We start from the raw sequence: 20,970 nt of genomic DNA, 5'->3' as shown, positions 1-20,970 counted from the left end.
ACAATTTTCGTCATGTGTAGTCAATGATGATATACTAGTGTGACTCATCAGAAGCAGCCATCTCATAAATCTCGTTACCGTGTGCATTATTATTAGGTATGAAACGATATTACACCAATTAACCTTATGCGACCATCATCATTCTGGGGCCTCCAAAATCCCTTCTTCGACCACTTCAACTTTCACCTTCATGCCCCAAGGATCTTCCTTTCCTATCCAGTGCTTCTTCTTACCAACTCTCTGGATGACATTAACATTTTCCTCCAGTGCATGTTTTAGCTCTGCAGGATCGTCCTTCTTCTTCTGTATTGATATCGTCAACACTAATCCCTCCTTGTTCTTCTTTTTACCCAAGTTCCATGCCCATTCGGATGAAAACACGACTCTGGGCTTCACTGGGTCGATTTCTCCGGATGGATATAGACGAGTGATCATATATCCGATTCTGCCTAGGTAAGTAGTCCACCAAACTTCCTCTGGAGTAATTAGTGATCGCAGTGCATCGCGGAATTCCATCTCTCTTGGCGGTAACTCTCCTCGATACCGAGACTCCAGCATCAAGGCAAGTCGAGCACGGTCTTGATGCGATACACCGTGAGTAGACGACATGATTCCGACACTAGTTGAGTAAAGCGCAGTCGTCGATGCCGTCTCTTTGGACATAAACATATGCACATATATAACGTTGGCAAAGGAATCAATGACATGCTCGCCGAATTCTTCGGGAAACCGTTTGGTCAGATTCTTGGAAGGTTTCGGAATGGCACGCTTGATCAACTCCTGGATGCTGAGAAAAGAAGTAGGTGCAAAGTTCATAGTTGCCACTTGCAATGGAGACTGTTCCCTGACGTCGGGAGAAAGAGTCCTGAATAGATACCCTTCTCGTACGCCGCCTTGGCAGAAGTGAGCTTCCCTTATTCCATGAGGAATAGCCTCAGCCAAGACATTGACCAGGAATGCCACCGCAGGAACCTGAGATCGCCGACGATCGGATACTCGAAAGACATCCTTTGCCGCTTTGGCTATGTTTTTCACTGTATCGGTATCTTCAAATTGTTCTCGGCCAACCGTGTATCCATTGATGATGGAGATTGGATAATGCTTGCCGTGAGACTGGTTGAGGTATAGCAACAGATAGCCCCAGCCCCGAAATCCGCCGCCCGACAGATAGATGCGAAATCCTCCCTCTCGCTTGGCCTTATCAACCAAGCTGTCGGGGATTTGTAGATGGTTATAGGCATCTCTAAAATTTTCCACCATTTCCTGTCGCAATCGAGCAATGGCGGCCTCTCCATCTTTCTTTCTCTTGCCCTTCTTCAAATCGCCCAACTGTCTGCTCAGAGCGGCTGCGCCATACGGAAAGCTAAAGCTGCCAACAGGGCTGATTCTGATATGGCCCCCTTGACTCACCATCCAGGTGATTTGTGTGCTGCCTCCTCCCAGATCCATGACAAGGCCGGCTAGATTTCTGAATCCGCTCGCAATGCCCAGTGCGCCGATCTGGCCTTCCACTTCTTTGGGTAGCATTTCTATGGACAAGCCAGTCTTTTCTTTGATGATTTCCAGAAACTTGGCCGAATTGATAGCTTTGCGTGTCGCTTCTGTGGCAACAACATGAATGTTGTTCCGATGAACTCCCATATCGTTGCAGACAATCAGGAAACGATTAAAGACCGTGACTATGTCGCTAATGATATCGTCTGGGATTGGAACTTGCTCTCCTGTCTCTGGATCGAACTGCGAGTCATAAAGCGAAATTCCGGATCTGTAAGTCAATACCGTCGGCAGGATACGCGCCATTGGGGTTGATAAGTCTGTGATAGAGAACCGAATACCATTACTAAGAAACACGCATCATGTGTTAGCCTATAGGTCTTTGTGCATATTCGCCTATCATCAAGGTAGCCTACCTTCCCATATCCACGATCCCAACAAGCTTGTCTCTGTGTCCCTCCCATGGCGGATGAGGCCTATCTCTTCTCTCAACAAGCGGGATTGCAGGTATCGCGGGCGTCATGAGGGCGCCCTTTGCTTCTTCACTTGTTCCTTCATCGTGTTCATAATCTGAAATTATTCCCAGGTCTTCAAAATCCGATATACTCATGGTGACTTTTGACTTTAAAACCATTGAGCAGGTCGGACAGAATTGCAATAAATTCCCATCTTCTGCCTATTCGGTAATTCAGTTCCCTTTATAAATACAGCTGAAGAGTTGAAAGCTTATTTTCAGAAGCTCGCCATGGCTTCAAGCCTCAGTGACGTCACACTGAAATGCTCAGGTCGTGAAAATTCGAAGTTTTTTTGGCATATTCCAACTGCACAGTATCCTTGCGGCTTATTAACGACGTGTTTCACACGCTTGTATATATATATCTATAATCAGAATAAGCGGATTCACATTCTCCGATGGACTCATTCACATCCTGCTGTCAGATTTTAAGCGAGCAGAGCAAGATGGAGATTCAGCAAGGGCTCACAATTTCTAGACATGTCCATCTTAGGAATGCACAATGCGGGGAACAAGCTTGAGTCCAAATTCGGCCTCGACCAAACTTTAACAAAATTCAGCTGTTGGTTGGATCAATGAGAAGCAGTTAGTGTCATAACCAGTAAAATATGCTATTCGATGAGACGGAAGCCCTTGAAAACTTAATGTTCCCCCGCCTTACACCCATTAGCGGCTATCTGAGCTGGCCTGCTCCAGCATTCTTGTTGCCCTTTACGATAGCATCAAGGAAACAAAAAATGATGAGCAGCATTTTAAAAACTATCTCAGTTGTTAATTGAACTATCTCAACAGTCAATTGCGACATATGGCGGACCTTCAACATGCCACCAGATGTTCTGACTCTACCAGCGGAGACGTTGAAGAGCAGTCTCCTCTCCTACCAAGCTCTGATCCATGTCGACAAGAGTTGCGGGTCTTGCTGACGATGCTCACTCCTGGAAGCTATTCCAATCTTCTTCTCATATTCATTCCTCTAGGGATAACTTTTGGTGTTCAGAATAGGGCTCCGGAACTCATTTTCTGGTTCAACCTTCTGGCCATCATCCCGCTCTCAAAACTCAATCTTCGCAAACTCCGTAGGCTGTCGTGCACGTTAGGCCCTTTAGGCGGTGGATTTTTGCATGCGATTCTAGATAACGCACCTTTGTTGATTGTATGTATTACATGTCGAATACTCACGTCAGAGTTTGGTAGATGCTCACCAGCTGCTAGGTAGGCATTGCAGCCATCCAACACGGCGCGGCTCATATAGCGCAATCGTGTATTCTTGGGAGCGTCTTGGCCAATCTTCTTCTTGTAAGTTCTATCCATCTCTTATTTCTTTTACTATATATTAATGGGCACAAAAGGTTGTCGGATGGTGCTTCTTGGTCGGGAGCATCCGCCACAGTGAGCTAATATTTAATACCACGTTTGCATCAACAGCGTCATCTCTCATGATCGTCGCATCGACGTCTCTCGTGGTTCCGTCTGCCATTTCCGAGGTTCAATGTAGGGCCGACGCCGATTGCGAAGACGACCTGGTACGAATGTCGCGGTCTGTTTCTATGGCTCTCCTTTTTCTTTTTATCATATATCAGCACTACCGATGGCGGTCTCACCGATGGCTATTCTTGGAAACCATGCCCTCTGAACCAGACAATGAACACGCTACAAGTGTTTTATTCCTGGGAATCGTTGAGGGACTGCTTCTCATCTCTGTTCTTGGACTGTCTTCTCTGTCCGCCTACTTTCTCTTGCGGACACTAAGCTCGGTAACAGACTCCGACTTCATCAGCGGCAAGACAGTCAGCTTTGTCCTCTTACCGCTGGCTACCGATGGACCAGCTCGAGTGGAAGCCATTGTGGCGGCATATCGAAATAGTATGACGACAGCGCTGGAATTTGCAATCGGTCGAAGCATGAACGCCGCCTTGTTCATTACTCCCACGCTGGTCCTCTTCTCATGGGCAGCTCAGTCCAATGAGCCCATGACTTTGCATTTTCCAACTTTAGAAACTATTTCCATTTTTCTGGGTACGCTACTGGTTGCTGAGCTGTGCCGGGACGGTAAAAGCAACTACCTGGAGGGCGCCATGTGTCTTGTCACGTAAGCTTCACTCCCAATTCTTAGAACGTTACACTTGGTCATTGTATCTCCTAATTCTACTTTTAGTTATATTATATTATCATTTTCTTTCTAGTGGCTAAAAGGGACAACCAAATTGCAAGCATTCCAAACCATTCAAGCAACAGCTGCTGAGTACATGCTCTTCTATATCTACCTTATCTATAACATGGCCATATTCTCAGTGATGCTTACCAACACACAAAGCAAACGCACCAAGATATTGGTGGATCAAATCCTCTTTCGAGCCTAGCCTTGATATTGACTATGATACTTGTCATCGTTCTATCTAGCTTGCTTACGGGCGCTTGCGAGACTACTCCAGAACGAGGCTCCAGCTGAGCGCGCCCTGCGCCCTGCAGAATACATGGACAAGTACTCGCTCCCCCTGAATCAAGTCGTCTTCCGGGCCGGCAGTTCCCGATTTGTGATCACTTCGTGTTACATTTTTCCAGAATAGGCGATCTGGTGATGCTATGAGGGGTAGAACCAGCGCAATTCGATAATTCGACTTGGTGTTCTCAGCACAAAGAAAGAGGCGTAGTTACGGCGTCGCTAGTGTACATAGTGTCACTGCTAGCATCTCGCTCCTCCGTTAATCGATGGCAGTTTGCCTTCTAGAAAGCAACAAAAGACGCTAGAAGTTAAGTCAATTCAGCTTTGCTTGAAAGAGAATCAGACGCGGCTTTACGCGGCTTTGAGTAGATTGTCTGCATGCAACGCCACTCATTGCAATTCCGGACTAACATCGCCAAGATTGCAGCCAGCACTGCTTCACTCGGTAATATCTCGAGATGGACCATACGTATCTGTCTGATACAATCATGCGCCAGTAGTCTCTTATCAGTATGACGTTAACAGTAATTCGGTGGAATTGCAACTCAACATTTTGTTACCCAGGGCTTGGGATCCAGTGGTGGTGGCTACATGTAATCACAAAGAGACGATCTCCTGCAAGGGGCAGCAAAGATAAAGCTGGCTCAGCTCATCCGTGGAGTACAGTACCACGTAAAACCCACTATGCATCACACCAGAGGAAAAGGCGCTGCATAAATGTGGATGCCAGTTATCAGAAATGTAATCTTTGGATTCCATCAATTGCGTGATGTTGGAACTAAGATAGCCGGCAGAGAAGATAAGCTGAACAATGTCCCGTAGCCAATCTACGCGCCACAGTGTCACTGAAACCCGCACCTCTAAAATGAGGCATTTTGCTCTCATCCATCTCAGCACAAGTGCCCATATCGGCATAAATTTTGACGGTTCAATCTCCCGTGGGCTGATAATGGCCCCAGGTCCAACTTGTGCTCCCATTTCCCCAACCTCGCCTCCCAGAATTTCCCTTGGAGTTCATCGAAAACTCCGTACTTGGACTTGGGGAAACCTGGGGAATGAGGGGAAGAGGCTTTGCGACGGTCGAATCACAGAACTAGTCCCAGCTTCTAGAATTTTGCTCCATTAGACGGACCGCCCAAGTGGATCATAGGGGCGGCGAAAAGGATCTCAGTGGCTGAGAGCCAGTTTTTCAATCTAACTTGTGCGTTTTGGCGACTTGAAGATGTTACGGTTGCTGCTTAGACTGAAAGCCATCCGTGGTCATAGCGGGCTCACGCGCCTGTTTCCTTTTGCAAGTAGCGATACGAGGCAGACTTTCGGCCGGCGGCTTTTATCGGCTTGGTCCCTTGATGGCCCTTGGTTCCTCAATAGTTTGCGCAGCCTGGCCAGCATGTGAGGCGAATATGGACGAAGTCTTTCTTGTGGAGTTTTCTTGCCTCCGGCTCTTTTCCTTCCTATCGAGCGATAGCCGGGCTCGGAATACTGCAAGTATGAGACTAGCATATGACAGTTGTCTTGGCTGTTCGGGTAGCCTCGTATCTAGAAAACGAGCTGACCCGTGCTTGGAGCAGCGATGAGGCCATGAAGATCAGATCTTGCTGGCATCCTGCACATCAGGCCATGGGCTGTGATTCAGCACTCGATCCTATTGCTACACTACAGCCACCGTCAAGTAATCATGACGGACCACGATACTAGAGACAGAGAACAAACCGACGCGGGCCTCGCTCCGTGAATGTAACAGCTGCGGGCCCAAGTGGGTTTCACCGAAAAGCTCCAGGATCATCTTTGTACGTAACAGTTCGAGGTGGAGACTCGTTGCGCGCGACTGAATCATGTTCTTCCCACCCTAGTCGCTCTCTCCGCATCTGCTTCCCCATCTTCGCTTGCGAGAGCAAGAAACTGAGAGATAAGAATCGAGTCAGGACTCTCGGCCCAGAAGCTGCCAAGAAAGAAGCTTAAATGTACCGGTACACTCACAAGCAGCTGCGTATCTTTGGCTCGATGAGACTCTGCAAGATGCAAACAAGGCACATCACTAATGCATCCGATGCGACCATGTGATGTGATGGAAGGAAACTCTTTTTTTCTCCAACCGAAGGGTGTTCTGGAAATATTCCACGCATGGGTAGCGCCACAGGCACAAGCCTAGGTAGAAGAAAAGCCTTCTTTTCGCCTGCTTGGGCTAGGAGAGAGGGCGAAAAAAAGAAAAGAGGCTTGCGCTGGGATGAATCCAGATAAGCAAATGGGCCTCGGGGGGATAAATGCCGACGCCACGCCGAGTACTGGTACCTGCAGAGCGAAGCGTGGCTGCAGAAACGCGTACGAAGCTGGATTTGCATCGCAGTCGCAAAAGCATATCTTGAATACGAAAGATTGAGCAAAGATAGGCTGTTCATATCTTTGATTAAACTGCTAGAGTTTGAGGCAAGATTCCACTTCGAGATAACCAAAACTCGGTCGACATCTTCTCCACATGTTCTCTCGATACCTCCATCGCTGAAGAATCACCCCTGGCTCTGGATGTACCTGTACCTGCTTCCTCCCACGCAGGCGTCTCGGACCATAATCCCCCCCGCAGACAGCTATCCTGCAAACAGCTAGCAGAGGCGTCAATGTGCCGGGGATCTGCTCTTTAGGGCGTCTTTAGGGCCTCAAGATACTGGAGCAAACGATAAACAAGCGGTGGTTGCCGCATTCGCTCTGTGCGCGCAGTGCTAGTATATCTAGACCCTGCGGCCTCGGTTTTGTTGCTTCTCTTTTCTGCTTTCGCTTCTCCCTCATACGCATCTTCTCCTTCTCCTTTGCCTTCTCCATCACTCACAGTCGCGAGCAAAGTCGTCGCCATGGAGAAAAAATCCAGCTCTGGGCCCGACGAGGCCTACGACATCAACATCGAGGCCAGCTCGCCCAATGACAACAACGACTTCACTCTGGCCCACGATGGCGAGCAGCTCAAGCGTGGTCTCAAGAGTCGTCATCTGCAGTTCTTGGCCCTGGGAGGCGCCATTGGAACTGGTCTCTTTGTCGGTTCCGGCGGCATTCTCGCTGATACTGGCCCTGCACCGCTCTTCATGGCCTACCTGTCCATGTCCATCATCGTCTGGATCGTCATGAACGGCCTGGCCGAGATGACTGTCTATCTGCCGTTTAGAGGCGTCACCATCCCTTACTTCGTCAGCCGATACGTCGATCCCAGCTTGGGCTTCGCGGCGGGTTGGAATTACTGGTATGCCTACACAATGCTCGTTGCGGCAGAAGCTTCAGCAGCAGCCATTGTGATAGAATATTGGACAACCAATGTCAATGTTGCCGTCTGGATCGTCATTATCCTCCTCGTCTTGTTAGCGCTCAACTTATTCGCCGCCGCCATCTTCGGAGAAGCAGAATTTGTCTTTGCGTCTATCAAGCTGATTGCCCTGTTTGTTCTCTGCATCATTGGTGTTGTCTTGTTCTTTGGCGGTGGCCCAGATCAGCATCATGTTCTTGGCTTCCATTACTGGAACAATCCCGGAGCCTTCGTAGAATACAACGCCAAGGGGTCGACTGGCAAATTTTTGGGTTACTGGCACGCCTTTGTCAAAGCTGGTACGTTTTGTCTATTTCCACGGAAATTTGTCCATTCTTCGTACGGTTAATTGACAAAAAAAATTCACAGGTTTTGCCTTTATTACCAGCCCAGAGTTGATCGCGATCGCCGCTGGAGAGACTGTTTCTCCCCGCCGAAACCTCAAGAAGGCCGCTCGTCGCTTTATTGTCCGCTTGGCATTGTTCTACGGCGTAGCTTCTCTCGTCATCGGCATCATTGTCGCTTCGAACGACCCAAGGCTCCTCGGAGCCTCTGACGCCAGCGCTTCCCCGTTTGTCATTGGTATCCAGAATGCAGGCATTCCTGTGTTGAACCACATCATCAACGCTGTTATTCTGACCTCCGCCTGGTCTGCTGGAAACTCCTTTCTCTACTCTGCCAGCCGAGTGTTATATTCAATGTCCATCAGCGGCGGGGCCCCCAAGGTATTCGCTCATACGAATCGATGGGGCGTTCCCTACGTGGCCGTTCTCTTTACCTGGGCCTTCACCCTTCTCGCTTTCCTCAATGTCAGCAACTCTGGCGCCACGGTCTTCAACTGGTTCGTCAATATTTCAACCATTTCCGGCTTTATTGCGTGGATCATTATCTTGATTACCTATCTTCGCTTCCGCAAAGCCATCATCTTTAACAACCTCTTGGGAGAACTACCTTACAGAACGCCTTTCCAGCCATACGCCACTTATTTTGCGCTCTTCGTCATTTCCCTTCTCACCCTCACAAACGGCTTCCAAATTTTTATCAAAAAGAACTGGAACGTGAGCGACTTCATCGCTGCGTACATTACTCTGCCCATCGTTCTTGTGCTTTATCTCGGCCACAAGATTTGGTCCCGCACTCCCTTCTACATCAAGACATCCGAAATCGATGTTATCACGGGTAAGAAGGAGATGGACGAAATGGAAGCGATGGACCAGCCTCCTGTACCCAAGAACTGGCTACAAAAGGTCTGGTTCTGGCTGGCGTAAATAAAGGCGCGAGAAAGGAGCGAAAATTTATATATCACGTTGCTTTTTTTTATTGTATATAATGTTGATTCAAGATCTTTTCGGATCTTGATTATATGACTTCTTGAAAGATACCCAGTCATGAATTAGATGAGGGTTACGCCGATAAAAAATGATTAAATCTTCTAAAGTACTCATGTTTCTGGTTCCCATCCCAATTACCTTTGTGATTCGATCAACGCACGCAGTTTGCTTCTACCATGGGTTTTGGCGAGAAGCGTGAAGTTTGCCTAGTCCTAAAGGACTCACAAGTGAAGTAAGGCCTGGGACTCCTGGTAGTTTGCGAAAACGAAAAAAAAAAAAAAAATAGGAGTGCTTCTGCTGATGAAAAAGAAGGTTCACGTATTCGAAGGGAAAGAAAAAGACCAAGAGAAAAAAAGAAAAAGGCCATCGTGACGGGGCATCTGCTATACAGAATCAAATTTCCAGGCGATTTGCGACTTACACCGGCTACAGCCTAGGAAACAGTATGAAACCGTAAAACAGCAGATGTGAAGCCACTCAACACAGGGGATATAAACTCATTTACATACCTAGGTAATTTAACGCAGCAATATTTAAACTGCCATGTAACTGAGCATATCTATATTAATTAGACCACCAAGATAGACATATTTCTCGGGCGCAATCGTTCTGGTCTCAAAATTGGTCAGCTTCACGCTACCGCTGCCTGTTGCCCGATTGGGCCATTGCCCAAATATGGCGTGCATGCGCTACTGGTCAGCCAATGACATCACTAGAGTTCCTTTGGGCAAATGCTGCCAACCGCTTCGTTGTGCCGATTGTGTCATTCCAGCAATTCTTCTCAATTCGGCGGTTTACATACTAGTATCTTCTGGATAGTAAAATCCTATCCATGAATGGCAATTGTATTCTTCCGAGTCTTAGGAAAGAATTTGTAATCTAGACAAGCTATAGGCAAGCTATGCTTTGAAGCTCGTAGATGGTTTGTGTGTATTTGGTCTTATGGTGCCGTTGTTTCTTCTGCTATAAGTAGTCCTATTTCTCTCCATGAAATAGTCCGAGTCATTCTATAATACTATACCTCATAGCTACCTTTCCAGACAACTTAATTACACATTTCAAACACGAATAACTGCCTTAGTCAAACATACCTTCAGCCCGCCAATATGTCGACTCCTTTTGAATCAGAGATTCTCGCAGCCAATGCTAAATATGTTAGCACTTACACACACAGCGGTCTCGAATGCCCTCCTAAAAAGCATGCCGTCATTAGTAAGTACTCTTCTGTTCCAAATCTCAGAGGGGCATTCAACCTAACTCATTTCCTCAGTAACCTGCATGGATTGCCGTCTTGATCCCAAATCAGCCTTGGGCTTTGAGCTTGGAGAAGTGACCACGATCCGAAACGCAGGCGCATCAGGCCTGGATGCCGCGCGCTCAGCACTTCTCACTACGCACGTCTTGGGCGCTCAGGAGGTTCTTCTCATCAAGCACACTCGATGCGGTTTGCTAGGCGTTCCTGAAGAAGCAGTACGTGGAATTATGAAGAAGAACTTGGGGGTGGAAGAGTCCAAAGATGTGGACAACTTTGATGTCTTGACCTTTTTCGATTTGGAGAAGTCTACCCGGGAAGAAGTGGAACATCTTCGCAACCACCCTCTTTGGCTGAGCAAGATTAAGGTGACGGGCTGGATCCAGGATACTGATACTGGCGCTCTGAAGAAGATTGTGGAGTAACTAAATCGAAGGACTATGTCCACGAATTAAAGTAGCAAATAGCGTTGCGAGGGATTAGGGTTAGTTAGATACATTGAACAAGCAACATTTGAGGTTGATTTGATACTGTGATACTGCCGTCAACATCTATTCCTGCCATCTTTCGGTTTCAATCTCCCCATTAGGTAAAATATGAATCCTCTGAACGACTGTTCACCTAAATGTACTTCAAACCAAGCATAGCCTACTTCTATCTTGTAACGCGTATACATAGCCCAATTAGAATGTTTACAAACGAAGCTAAAATATGAATAAGCAGCTACGACGTAACTATCTATCCTGATCTGCAGTAGCGTACAACTTCTATGACCATCGCTTATGTGCTGCCAATCGAGTTCTTATACGTAAATTCTGTCATTAATAAATCTAAAGCTTCTTGATGCTGACACATAAATTAACAAATATCCTCTCTCTATTTGACATGCTTGCTCCATTGTCTAATCTGAGGCCCCCAGTAAAACAAGGAGAACGGAATCGGAATCAGCACGACACTCAGTATTCCAAGCAGTGTCAAAGCCCATGCAACGCCGAGATTTTCGTACATGGGAATGCCCACTTCCACCATCCCACCAGCAACTAGATACCTCGTAAAAGTAACGAAAACTAGCCCACTAGCAGCTAGCTGTTCGTACGTGTAGATGATGTACTGATAGCTGCTGATGAAAACGCATAGAACGCCAAACCCCAGAAGTGCGGATGCCGCGATGGCAGACCAACATGATATTGACGCCCTAGTCGTCCACGCCATCCAGAAAAGTCCAATGGGGATTGTAGGTGCGCCAATCATGGCGAACCAAAGTCGAGATTCAGGGCTGAGGCCGCCGTCTCTTTGAATGATCTTCCGTGACTGGATAGTGATGGGTATTGCCATTGCCAAAGCTAACAAGAATCCAACGCCCAATCCGAAGAATGAAAGTCCCCGTTCAGCAAGGCTGAATCCGTATGTGTTTGTGAAAATGAAAGTATAGCCTGGTAGAAACGTGAAGATGACAATGTATAGCACAGAAAGATATACCGAAATCATAATAATGATTGGTTCGGAATAAGACAACTGCACCGGTCGATAGAGAGCAGGGCCAATTTTAGCTTTGAACCTCTGACGTCCAGACAACTGTTCTGTTTTCCCAATGATTCCGGCTGAAAATACTTCTCCATCTCCTGAGGCAACTTTCGCAATGGCGGCGGAAGTCTGCCATTCACGTAGCGTTGGTGCATATGTTTCGGGTTGACAAAGCAAGACCAGCAGGAGAACAGCACCCGAGAGAACCAGCGTGCTCCATTCCACCCATCGCCAGCCCACAATCTTGCTGTCTGCAATAAGCCCTCCAATGGCTGGTCCAACTGCCAAGCCGAAAAATCCTCCTGTGGCATAAATCGGGAAGATGTGAATTTGGTCGACTGGATCCCACAAATCTGAGACGGTGCCGCCAGCGCAAACAAGCGGAGTACTACCAAACATGCCAGCAAGGAACCTTAAAGAAAGCTGGGCGCCAATATTGGGCGCCAAACCTGCTCCCATGGTGCATAGCATAAACAGTACAAAGCTGATTATATAGACGGGATTTCGGCCGGCGATTTCGGACAGGGGGCCAGCAATTGGAGCACCAACTCCAAAACCAACAAGGAACAAGCCTTTCATGATGGTTAGAAGCAAATTCCAAAATAATGGTCAATTTATTATTCGATCTGGGATTCAAAGACAAACCTGTTGCCAGAGATTCTGCAACTGCAGATACCCCAAATTCCGCTTGTATCCTTTCAGCCGCGGCAGAGTCCACAGCCGAGGCATATTGCACAACGAAGGATATCGCTGTGACAATCAGAGTGGCACTGAGCTTTTTCCATAGTGGCCATTTTCGAGGATTGACATCAATATCTTGTCTGTCTTGTTGCTCACTAGGTGGCGAATTTGATAGCTCGGGTTTGTTGACGGCTGTCTCGTCGGACTCGGATAAGCTGATTGGGGGGTTTTCTGTCAATTGTAGCACCGATTGAGCTGCAATTTTTCGTCGTTGAATAAATGACTGCATTGTTGTTGTTACGTCTCCACAGCAGCTATTGCTGTCTTATGAAACCAGAGTATAGTGTGTACATTGTATTTCAGCATCGTGGGGGGGTCAGCAGATGATATATATTGATTGAAGTTACCGAAACTCGCGTACAAGCTGCAAGCATCTAACAGCGAGTGACGTGTTCAAAGTGATTATACAGATACAAACGCCGAGAAGGGCATGTAAATGCTTGAGAAGTCTCCCTCGTTAAGCCGCCGGGCTCGCCGCCTTATTCACTTAGGGCCACGGAGAAGCTAGGCTTAGTAATCTCGTGAGAGCGAGCAATATGAAAGATAGCAGTGCGCTGGATCCTGCCCAATGCAGTACGTTTCAGCGAGCTAATCACACGGATACACATGATTCTACGGGCATTGTTCCCAACGGGACAATTTAGTCCGGTATATGAACCGACGATTGAAAACGATGCGTGGTGGAGCTGCAGGGAACAATTCAGCATTGCCCCCGTTTGGCATAGTCGGGCGAAGAGGCTGCAAGAACGTCAGCACCTTACCTAAGCAAGTAAAGCCGTAGACGAGATCGCCATGGCTTTATCTTTTCTTATCTTAGTCACGTAGGACTATGAGCTGTGATGTCCTTAGAAAGAGTTATTGTTGCTTGACAAGTCTGATTGTGAGCATATCTTCGAAACGTTTTTCAGAAGTCGGATATCTTAATCAAGGCATCATCCATAAAGGCAGTGTATATGCTACAATATGATCATTCGCTCATCAACAACTTGAAACCTACGACACTCCTGTTGCAACTTGGAGGTCCTCGTTGACTGCCCATTCAAATTGAGTCAAGGTGTATACACACACGTCTAGATACTTGTGTTCAGGCTGTCATAGAATGTTGAGCACGCTAGTACCCAAACCTGCATTCATTACATTACTACTAACAAGTTAATCACTTCAACTGACTATTATACCCAGCAGCGAGTTTACACTATGACGACCTCTTCATACCAAAGCATTATGTCTTGAAAGAAGTAAACATACACATCACTAACTGGCAGCAAACACTGCTGAATGAGTTCGATGCATCATTTTGACCACTGGCTGCCAGATCCATCTTATGAAACCAACCAAGCAGGCGTCGGATCCAGCGAGCGTGGGCTATTGCCTTTCAATAGCTAGCCTATAGTGGTAGCTCGAGTAACTTGTATAATTCGGCAACTTGGAAGATATAGCCATCCTATATAAAGAATAGTCAAGCTATCGCTCGCTAGCTTATCGGAGCTTTAGTTTTCCGAAGAGCGCGGAACCACATCAAAGCAACAGTCGTTAATTATAAATTACACACATTTGCTGACTCGGCCCACATTTCCGTGCCCTGATCTTTGTATAATGCTTCATATGGCTATGAAATCATTAACCACGCATACTATTGCTTCTCTCAGTGGAGCCTGTATGACGGATGAATTACTAATTTGCAATTCGTCTCGGTCGGTACGGTCGGCTACGTGTGTCTAGGTAGGTAGATATAGGTTAGATTAAAGTCGTGCTATTCGCAAGTGGTAAGCACTATGTTCATATTTGGTATCTGCTACCCTGTTTCTATTCGGCATATGCCGCCCTGTTGACCTGCGTAGCTCTAGTTTGAAGAGCTGAGGATGTGCAAGTTTGGTTTACTCATTGTATTAATTGTATTTTTAACACCATGCAATTGATTCCAGCGAAGATGACGAAGCCATTGGAGGAAAAGCGATTAGGTATAATAACTATGTACCTAGCTATAATAACTATATATAGCGTAGATGTAGAAGGCTCAAGTCTCTTCGTTGTCTTATCCATCAATTAGGCAGTATTCTGAACTCTTCCGCCATTAAGATGTCAGAGTTGGCATACCAAATACTCCCGACCGTCGGCCAGATCGACGTCGGCAATTATTCCATCTTTTATCGGGAAGCAGGGCCTCCTAATGCCCCGACTCTACTATTGCTTCATGGCTTCCCATCGTCTTCATTTCTCTTCCGACACATGATTCCTATTCTTGCGTTGACTTATCATGTTATTGCTCCTGATTTTCCCGGTTTTGGATTCACAAAGAGCCCTGCGAATTTCCCCCACACCTTTGACAACATTGCCGATGTTATGGAAGGGTTTCTGGATGCGCTAAAGATTCAAGAGTTCTCCGAATACATCATTGATTACGGTGCCCCTGTTGGATTACGACTTGCCGTGCGACGTCCACACGCTGTCAAGGCCATTGTATCTCAAAACGGAAACGCTTATACGGAAGGCCTTGGGCCGGGATTCGACGCAATAAGAGCATATTGGGCGTCTGGCAGCCAATCGTGAGTTAGCTTCCTGCGGCGGAGTTTTCTGCGGCGTCATCTTTTGATGGCTTATGGCTGATCATCTTAGTGACCGGGATGCTCTGAACCCATTTTTCACCCTGAACGCAACAGAGTCGCAGTATACCACTGGCACAAAGAACCCGGCAGCTCTCGAGCCGGAATCGTGGTGGCTTGATTACGCGCTCATGAACGACCAAGCGGGAAATATCGACATCCAGCTGGATTATCTCTATGACTACCGGACAAACGTTGCTCAGTACCCACAGTGGCAGCAATACCTTCGCCAGTCCCAAGTACCTCTGCTTGCTGTATGGGGAGAAAATGACCAGTTGTAAGTCGTTTTCCCGAATAATAAAGTACTATGATGTACTATAGTTGAACACTGCTAATATTTTTTTGTTCTCTAGCTTCATCCCGGCTGGTGCGCAAGCCTTCAAGAAAGACTTGCCACATGCTGAGATTCATCTCATTGACGCTGGCCATTTTGCTCTTATTAGTAACCTGAAGGATATTGTGCATTACATGCTGCCATTTTTGTACAAACATTTGAATGTAAAGCATCATTAATAGAATTGCAGGGTATGAGCGAGGGTTGAAAGCTTCAACATCCGAGCTGTCGATGTTGCTAATATAGAAATGATGAGTGTAGCTTGCTTCAAGGGAGGCACAAAGAGGGTATATGGCAAAGAAATAGACTTCGAATGATAATTCGTATACTATTTCCTTGACTCAACCGCAGCTTATTAGCGTGTGTTAGTGTGGTGAGCAGACAATACAACGGGCAAAGGGCGTGCGGAGTTTATACCGACGCAGGTCTCCGAATCCGAATCGCCCCACTTACGGACGACAGGTTGCTTTTCCCCTTTCCCATAGGTACATACATGTCATCGTGAACTCGACATGAAAGTCTGTAGCTCTTTGTGACTTCGTCCCAAGTATTTCGATGACAAAAGAAAATGGCGCCACAACAATCAACCCTCGACCGTACGTTTGTGAATCTGACGCACGATCCCGCGGAGGGACGAGGCGCCAGGCGCACGTATATCCGGCGGGCGGTGATGAAAAGCTACCACGAGCGCCGGAGCCAGAAGAAAAGAGCCTCGAAATTGGAGACTGATGTCGCTGAAAATAAAGCTGGAAGGGGGTTAGCAGCACTGATGGCATCTATCGACAGACAAATGGCTCCACAATCCTCAGCTCTGGTTAGTACCCATTTATCAACAGGTCCTTTCTCTCATTTCCGGTTGCATCATCTTACTGAATCAGATACCCAAATTCATTCTTTTTGAGCGGAAACATTTCTCCGAGCCACCAATGCTACACATAAGCTGCTTCATACTACGGTATCTCTGTGGCCAAGTCTCAAAGGCCTCACAAGACTTGTCTTTTGTGGGTTTCGTTCACAATACCTTTTCTCGTCATGAGACCGAAGGTGGCTCCGAACACATGGCCATGAATCTCAACTCTCTCAAAACAAGCTTGAACCTATGGCAAGCATACGGTACTACCAGCAATGACTCGATCAGTGTCACTGCAGACAATGAATCATTATGGGAACTGATACACCAGCATCAGGAATGGATATACTCCAAGGGAAGAAGCTTTTCACACAATTGTGTTATATACTTGGTTGCTTGGAGCTAACTTGCTATCCAGATAACTACTTTCAACCAATGGGAGTTGCTATCTGCCGCGCAGGCGACGACCATTTACCTTCTCTTACGAGTTAAGCAGGGGAGGAATAGCGCAGCATTCCCAAATGGGGACATTGCGCTCCTCTTTACGCTTGGGGTGAGCCGCCTCGCCAATGACTTTCGAATCCTTCCCACCTTATTCCATGGAGCCTTTAAAAAGGGAAACTAATCAAAAAAGCAGACTATCTTTAGGCATCTCCATAGCACCGCTTTATTGGACAGCCGCCCACGACAGGACTGGAGGCAATGGGTGTTTTTCGAATCCTTCATGCGCATTGCCTGTATATACTTTACTCTGAGCGCCGTAGTATCCACGCACTTTGGATTGCCGTGCGACAACCCGAAAGACTGGAGCTTTCACTCCATGCTGGTGCCGGCCACAAAAGCTTCATGGGCCGCTGCAAACGCTTCAGACTGGGCGAGCGCTTTGCCACCGGAAAAAGAACTCACGTGGAAGGATTTAGCCTCCGCAGTATCTTTAAATGGCTCGCCTGTGGAAACGTGGAGAGAAAGCTCTGATGAACTTGGCATGGTTGTCATGATGACGATGACGTTGATATCCCAGCAGCCAGATTTCTCGATGCCGTCTCCTCCTGAGTAACTTGACTGGCTTAAATGGGTCAGCAATTGCCAATCATTTCTCTTAAGTCGCGTGGGACTTTGACTGGTATTAAGAGAAATCATTTTACGAAGTACATGGATATGATTCTAAGAGCAAATAAATTGATTGAAACTATCGAATCGCGGCGTCTGCGCCCCAAGTCTCTATGAGTGGCCTTTGTAGGTATACTCAAGCGGCGTGTGCCAAGGGTTTGGGCTCGTTCCCTTTGCGACAATCCAAGCAGCATCAAGAGCCTTGACTACCTCCTCTGGCAAGGGGCCTTTCTCCAGGTCCGCAATGTTCTGGTGTAGCTGCTCAATCTTACTTACACCGAAAATGACACCGTCGTTTCCGCCATCCTTGGCGAATCTCAAAGCAGAGTGGTGCACAACCCAGCGCAGCGCAACCTCTGGCATAGTCAAGCTGTGCCTTTCGGCGGCTTGTCGAAGAATATCGAGCGCTTTGAACAGGGCATCGTTGAAATACATTTGCCGGAAAATGGGCCCCAGGAACGAGCTACTGCTGAAGCGACCACTTTGCTCTTCGTCATCGGCAGACTTGTAGCGCCCAGTCAACAGGCCTCCACCGAGCGGCGTAAAGATGACAATCTCCAATCCGAAACGGCGACAAGCAGGAACTACTTCAGTCTCAAGATTACGAGCTGGGTAGTAATAGAGTCAGCTTCTCGTCAATTTCCCGCATTAGAGGGATCAGATGGGGAGGGGTTCTTACTGATGGCATTGTAAACTCCCTGGTAAATGGTTGGCTTCACCCAACCTCGAGCTTGGCACAGCATAACAACCTCCGCCACTTCATAAGCAGAGAAGTTGCTAACGCCAAGCTGCTTGAACTTGCCCTCCTTGTACAACTCATTTGCGGCTTCAAGTGTCTCCGTAAAAGGGATGGTACGATCAGCTGAGTGAAGATAGAAAATGTCCACACAATCAGTACCAAGCTCCGCCAGAGAAGTCTCCAGATCATTGCGGAGGTTGGCAGCTGAATGAGCTCCGGGAACGCGGGGATAGCTTTTGGTAGCAATCTTGAAGCCGCTTTCTTTCCATCCTGCTTGTGCGGTGAAGGCTTCTTGTTTCCCCATAGAATATATGCGAGCTGTATCAAGCTCATTGTATCCGCTCTTCTGAAATGCACTGAGATGTTGCTGAAATTCTTCAACTGTTGTCACACGGTTGTCTGGCGAAGCTTCGCGAGGGCCATAGGTCATGAGACCGAGGATAACTCTGGGCTTTGGGGATGCCATTGTGCTTGTGATACTGGGTTTCGATTGAGGAGCAAATGTTATTTGATGATTTTGAGAGTAAAGATTTTTCACTCAATTAGGGACCATGAGTTCATTTTATATCTACTTGATACCCTCAGTTCAGTCTTTAACAGCCCATACAAAGAGAGGCGTGTAAAGCCTATCCAGGCCTATGATATGCCGTTTTGGGTATGACATTTACGCGCTAATCCTAATCTGGCATAACAGCGGCTTGAAGCCTTCGACAGGCGGATTTTGCCAATTAAAGAAAAAAAGAGAAAGAAAGAGCAAAGTCCGCCAAAAGGCGTTGCAAAGTACAAATTAGGAATATATAGAGCAGTGCCACTCATATCTCGGGCATCACTGTTAATTCCGGACGCCAAGCTGCGGAAGAAATGGATGCTTTCGGCGCAACCCGCTGCAGATTCGGCCTCAAGAGCCTACCTGTAGTAATAGGCTAATGTACATGAACGGCCAGCTCATTGAAGAAGCAGGAGAAGAATTTCAAGATGGGATGAAATCCGATTAACCAGATCATAGCTCTGGATATGGAGCAACGAAGACATTGGGGGGTAACTATTGCAACAGTCAAGGGTATTACGTAAAACGTCGAGCAGTAGGGTAATAGTTAATATATACGTTCGAGCTATTCGGTACTGCAGAATAGGAGCAGAGGTTGAACTATGAATGAGATGATAATTGGTCTAAGCTAACATGGTGTAATTAGAGATGATATTTGAAATCTGTCGCTCTATCGCCATCTTTGACCTTTCGTGTATCCTCCTTCTCCCCACTTTCGATCTTCTTCTTCTCGTTATTGAGGTGCCTCAAGTAAAGCCAGTTAGTAGTGATGATCAGCTGCACTACGCCCAAGGCTCCGACAGAAAAGGCATTCCCCAAGACATAAGGCGCCGTTCTATAGATTTGGCCAGCAACAATGCCAGCGGTATTTCCGATACTTTGCTGAACGCCAATTGCCGTCGCGCGGCGGTAATGCGGCGCAAAATTGACATTGAGCCATGTCATGTTCAGTCCAGGGCCATTATACACGGCAATGGCGCAGAGAAACGTGCCAAAGAACTTGACGCCGTTGGGCGTAGGGCAGAGTATGAGGATGTAGCCCACAATGCCTGGGACGTTGGCGAGGAAGAGCAGCGGCCCTCGAACGCAAGTCCGGTCAGATACATACGCAAAGGCTATGAAGCATATTCCGCCGAAGATGTATACTGGGATACTGAGGTATTGTGCCTGGATAGAAGAATATCCCATGTTGACGAGAATCGAAGGTAGGAAGGTGGAGAAGCCGTAAAGGAGGATGTCCTGGCAGAATTGTATGGCACCACTGCAGGTTAAGAGTTAATATGAATCCATCGACATTCGACATTTGTTTTGGGATAATAGTCTTACCTGATGTACAACTTTGGGTCCTTTAGAGCAATACGAATCTCTTTCGCGTCAAATTCTTCGCTGCCCATATAGTGCGCTCGCTGCGCCTCACGAACTTTCATCATGGCCTTCTCTTCTTCCGTGAGGAACCAAGCTTCGGTTGGGTTATTCGGCAAGCCAAACCAAATGACCGGCGCGATGAGAAAACTGCAAATGCCTTCAATGATGAAAACCCATCTCCAGCCCGCAAAGCCGCCAACACCGTCCATCTTGAGGATGCAGTACGCAAGCAAGCCTCCGAAAGCGCCCGAAATTGCTGTGCATACAAAGAGATACGATACTCTCATTCCCTGCTCGTGGCGCTTGTATACCATTGTGAGATATAAATTGAGCGCAGGGAACAGTCCAGCCTCGCAGCCGCCCAGGATAAGTCGCACGGCAAATAGTCCTCCCACGTTTTGAATAAAGCCTGAAAATATCGTTGCCAGGGACCAGACAGTGCAGAGACCGGTGAGCAGAACTCGTGGCGTTATTTTCTTCATCAAGATACTCCACGGAGCCTCAAAAACCACATAAGTCGCATAGAAGATGGAAACAGCCGTCGAAAACTCCTTTGGGCTGGCGCCGATATCTTCAGGCATGCCGGCGACCTTGACGTTTCCGATATTGCTGCGGTCAAGGAAGCATGTCAAATAGACCAGCATGATGATGGGAACAAAGTAAGTGTCCAGCTTCAGCAGTAGACGCTTCTCGGCATTTGGATCGAGGATTGGGATGGACATGCCCGTCTCGTCAATGCCATGATGAGAGACATCGCGAGAAGATGGGCGCTTCTCGTCATCGTCGAAACCGACGTTGGCCTGTTCTGTGGCCATGCTGGGCAGAAGATGCTCG

General features: G+C 47.3%; 10 protein-coding genes across 10 annotated transcripts; 4 read left to right on the top strand and 6 right to left on the bottom strand.

Annotated features, from left to right (window-relative positions):
* Positions 1-138: 138 nt before the first annotated feature.
* On the bottom strand, positions 139-1,800 carry TGAM01_v204897 (retrograde regulation protein 2; the record flags this gene model as incomplete). The annotated part of the gene is made up of 1 exon (XM_018801409.1): positions 139-1,800. One exon carries the CDS (start codon positions 1,798-1,800, stop codon positions 139-141), a length of 1,662 nt encoding a protein of 553 aa, XP_018665202.1.
* A 1,830-nt stretch (positions 1,801-3,630) lies between these two features.
* Positions 3,631-4,101, top strand: TGAM01_v204896 (vacuolar calcium ion transporter; the record flags this gene model as incomplete). The annotated part of the gene is made up of 1 exon (XM_018801410.1): positions 3,631-4,101. The coding sequence occupies one exon, from the start codon at positions 3,631-3,633 to the stop codon at positions 4,099-4,101; it is 471 nt and encodes a 156-aa protein (XP_018665203.1).
* A 2,113-nt stretch (positions 4,102-6,214) lies between these two features.
* TGAM01_v204895 (hypothetical protein) lies at positions 6,215-6,331 on the bottom strand (the record flags this gene model as incomplete). Its single annotated transcript, XM_024549531.1, has 1 exon — positions 6,215-6,331. One exon carries the CDS (start codon positions 6,329-6,331, stop codon positions 6,215-6,217), a length of 117 nt encoding a protein of 38 aa, XP_024405761.1.
* Positions 6,332-7,297: 966 nt separating this feature from the next.
* Positions 7,298-9,008, top strand: TGAM01_v204894 (proline-specific permease; the record flags this gene model as incomplete). The annotated part of the gene is made up of 2 exons (XM_018801411.2): positions 7,298-8,039; positions 8,110-9,008. The coding sequence occupies 2 exons, from the start codon at positions 7,298-7,300 to the stop codon at positions 9,006-9,008; spliced, it is 1,641 nt and encodes a 546-aa protein (XP_018665204.2).
* Positions 9,009-10,177: 1,169 nt separating this feature from the next.
* TGAM01_v204893 (carbonic anhydrase) lies at positions 10,178-10,748 on the top strand (the record flags this gene model as incomplete). Its single annotated transcript, XM_018801412.1, has 2 exons — positions 10,178-10,283; positions 10,342-10,748. 2 exons carry the CDS (start codon positions 10,178-10,180, stop codon positions 10,746-10,748), a joined length of 513 nt encoding a protein of 170 aa, XP_018665205.1.
* Positions 10,749-11,199: 451 nt separating this feature from the next.
* On the bottom strand, positions 11,200-12,817 carry TGAM01_v204892 (hypothetical protein; the record flags this gene model as incomplete). The annotated part of the gene is made up of 2 exons (XM_018801413.1): positions 11,200-12,419; positions 12,493-12,817. 2 exons carry the CDS (start codon positions 12,815-12,817, stop codon positions 11,200-11,202), a joined length of 1,545 nt encoding a protein of 514 aa, XP_018665206.1.
* A 1,850-nt stretch (positions 12,818-14,667) lies between these two features.
* TGAM01_v204891 (twin-arginine translocation pathway signal) lies at positions 14,668-15,704 on the top strand (the record flags this gene model as incomplete). The annotated part of the gene is made up of 3 exons (XM_018801414.1): positions 14,668-15,134; positions 15,205-15,468; positions 15,545-15,704. The coding sequence occupies 3 exons, from the start codon at positions 14,668-14,670 to the stop codon at positions 15,702-15,704; spliced, it is 891 nt and encodes a 296-aa protein (XP_018665207.1).
* Positions 15,507-15,863, bottom strand: TGAM01_v204890 (hypothetical protein; the record flags this gene model as incomplete). Its single annotated transcript, XM_024549530.1, has 2 exons — positions 15,507-15,612; positions 15,682-15,863. Coding segments are annotated over 2 exons (288 nt in total), but the record flags the coding sequence as incomplete, so codon positions are not given.
* Positions 15,864-17,188: 1,325 nt separating this feature from the next.
* Positions 17,189-18,690, bottom strand: TGAM01_v204889 (aflatoxin B1 aldehyde reductase member 2; the record flags this gene model as incomplete). The annotated part of the gene is made up of 3 exons (XM_018801415.1): positions 17,189-17,441; positions 17,622-18,093; positions 18,165-18,690. The coding sequence occupies 3 exons, from the start codon at positions 18,688-18,690 to the stop codon at positions 17,189-17,191; spliced, it is 1,251 nt and encodes a 416-aa protein (XP_018665208.1).
* A 723-nt stretch (positions 18,691-19,413) lies between these two features.
* On the bottom strand, positions 19,414-20,951 carry TGAM01_v204888 (major facilitator superfamily transporter; the record flags this gene model as incomplete). The annotated part of the gene is made up of 2 exons (XM_018801416.1): positions 19,414-20,032; positions 20,098-20,951. The coding sequence occupies 2 exons, from the start codon at positions 20,949-20,951 to the stop codon at positions 19,414-19,416; spliced, it is 1,473 nt and encodes a 490-aa protein (XP_018665209.1).
* Positions 20,952-20,970: the final 19 nt, after the last annotated feature.

This window comes from Trichoderma gamsii (genome assembly GCF_001481775.2).
Source record: "Trichoderma gamsii strain T6085 chromosome Unknown Scaffold_14.2, whole genome shotgun sequence".
NCBI classification, from domain to species: domain Eukaryota; kingdom Fungi; phylum Ascomycota; class Sordariomycetes; order Hypocreales; family Hypocreaceae; genus Trichoderma; species Trichoderma gamsii.
The sequence above is the reverse complement of the archived record's forward strand: the minus strand, read 5'-3'. Positions and strand labels throughout refer to the sequence as shown.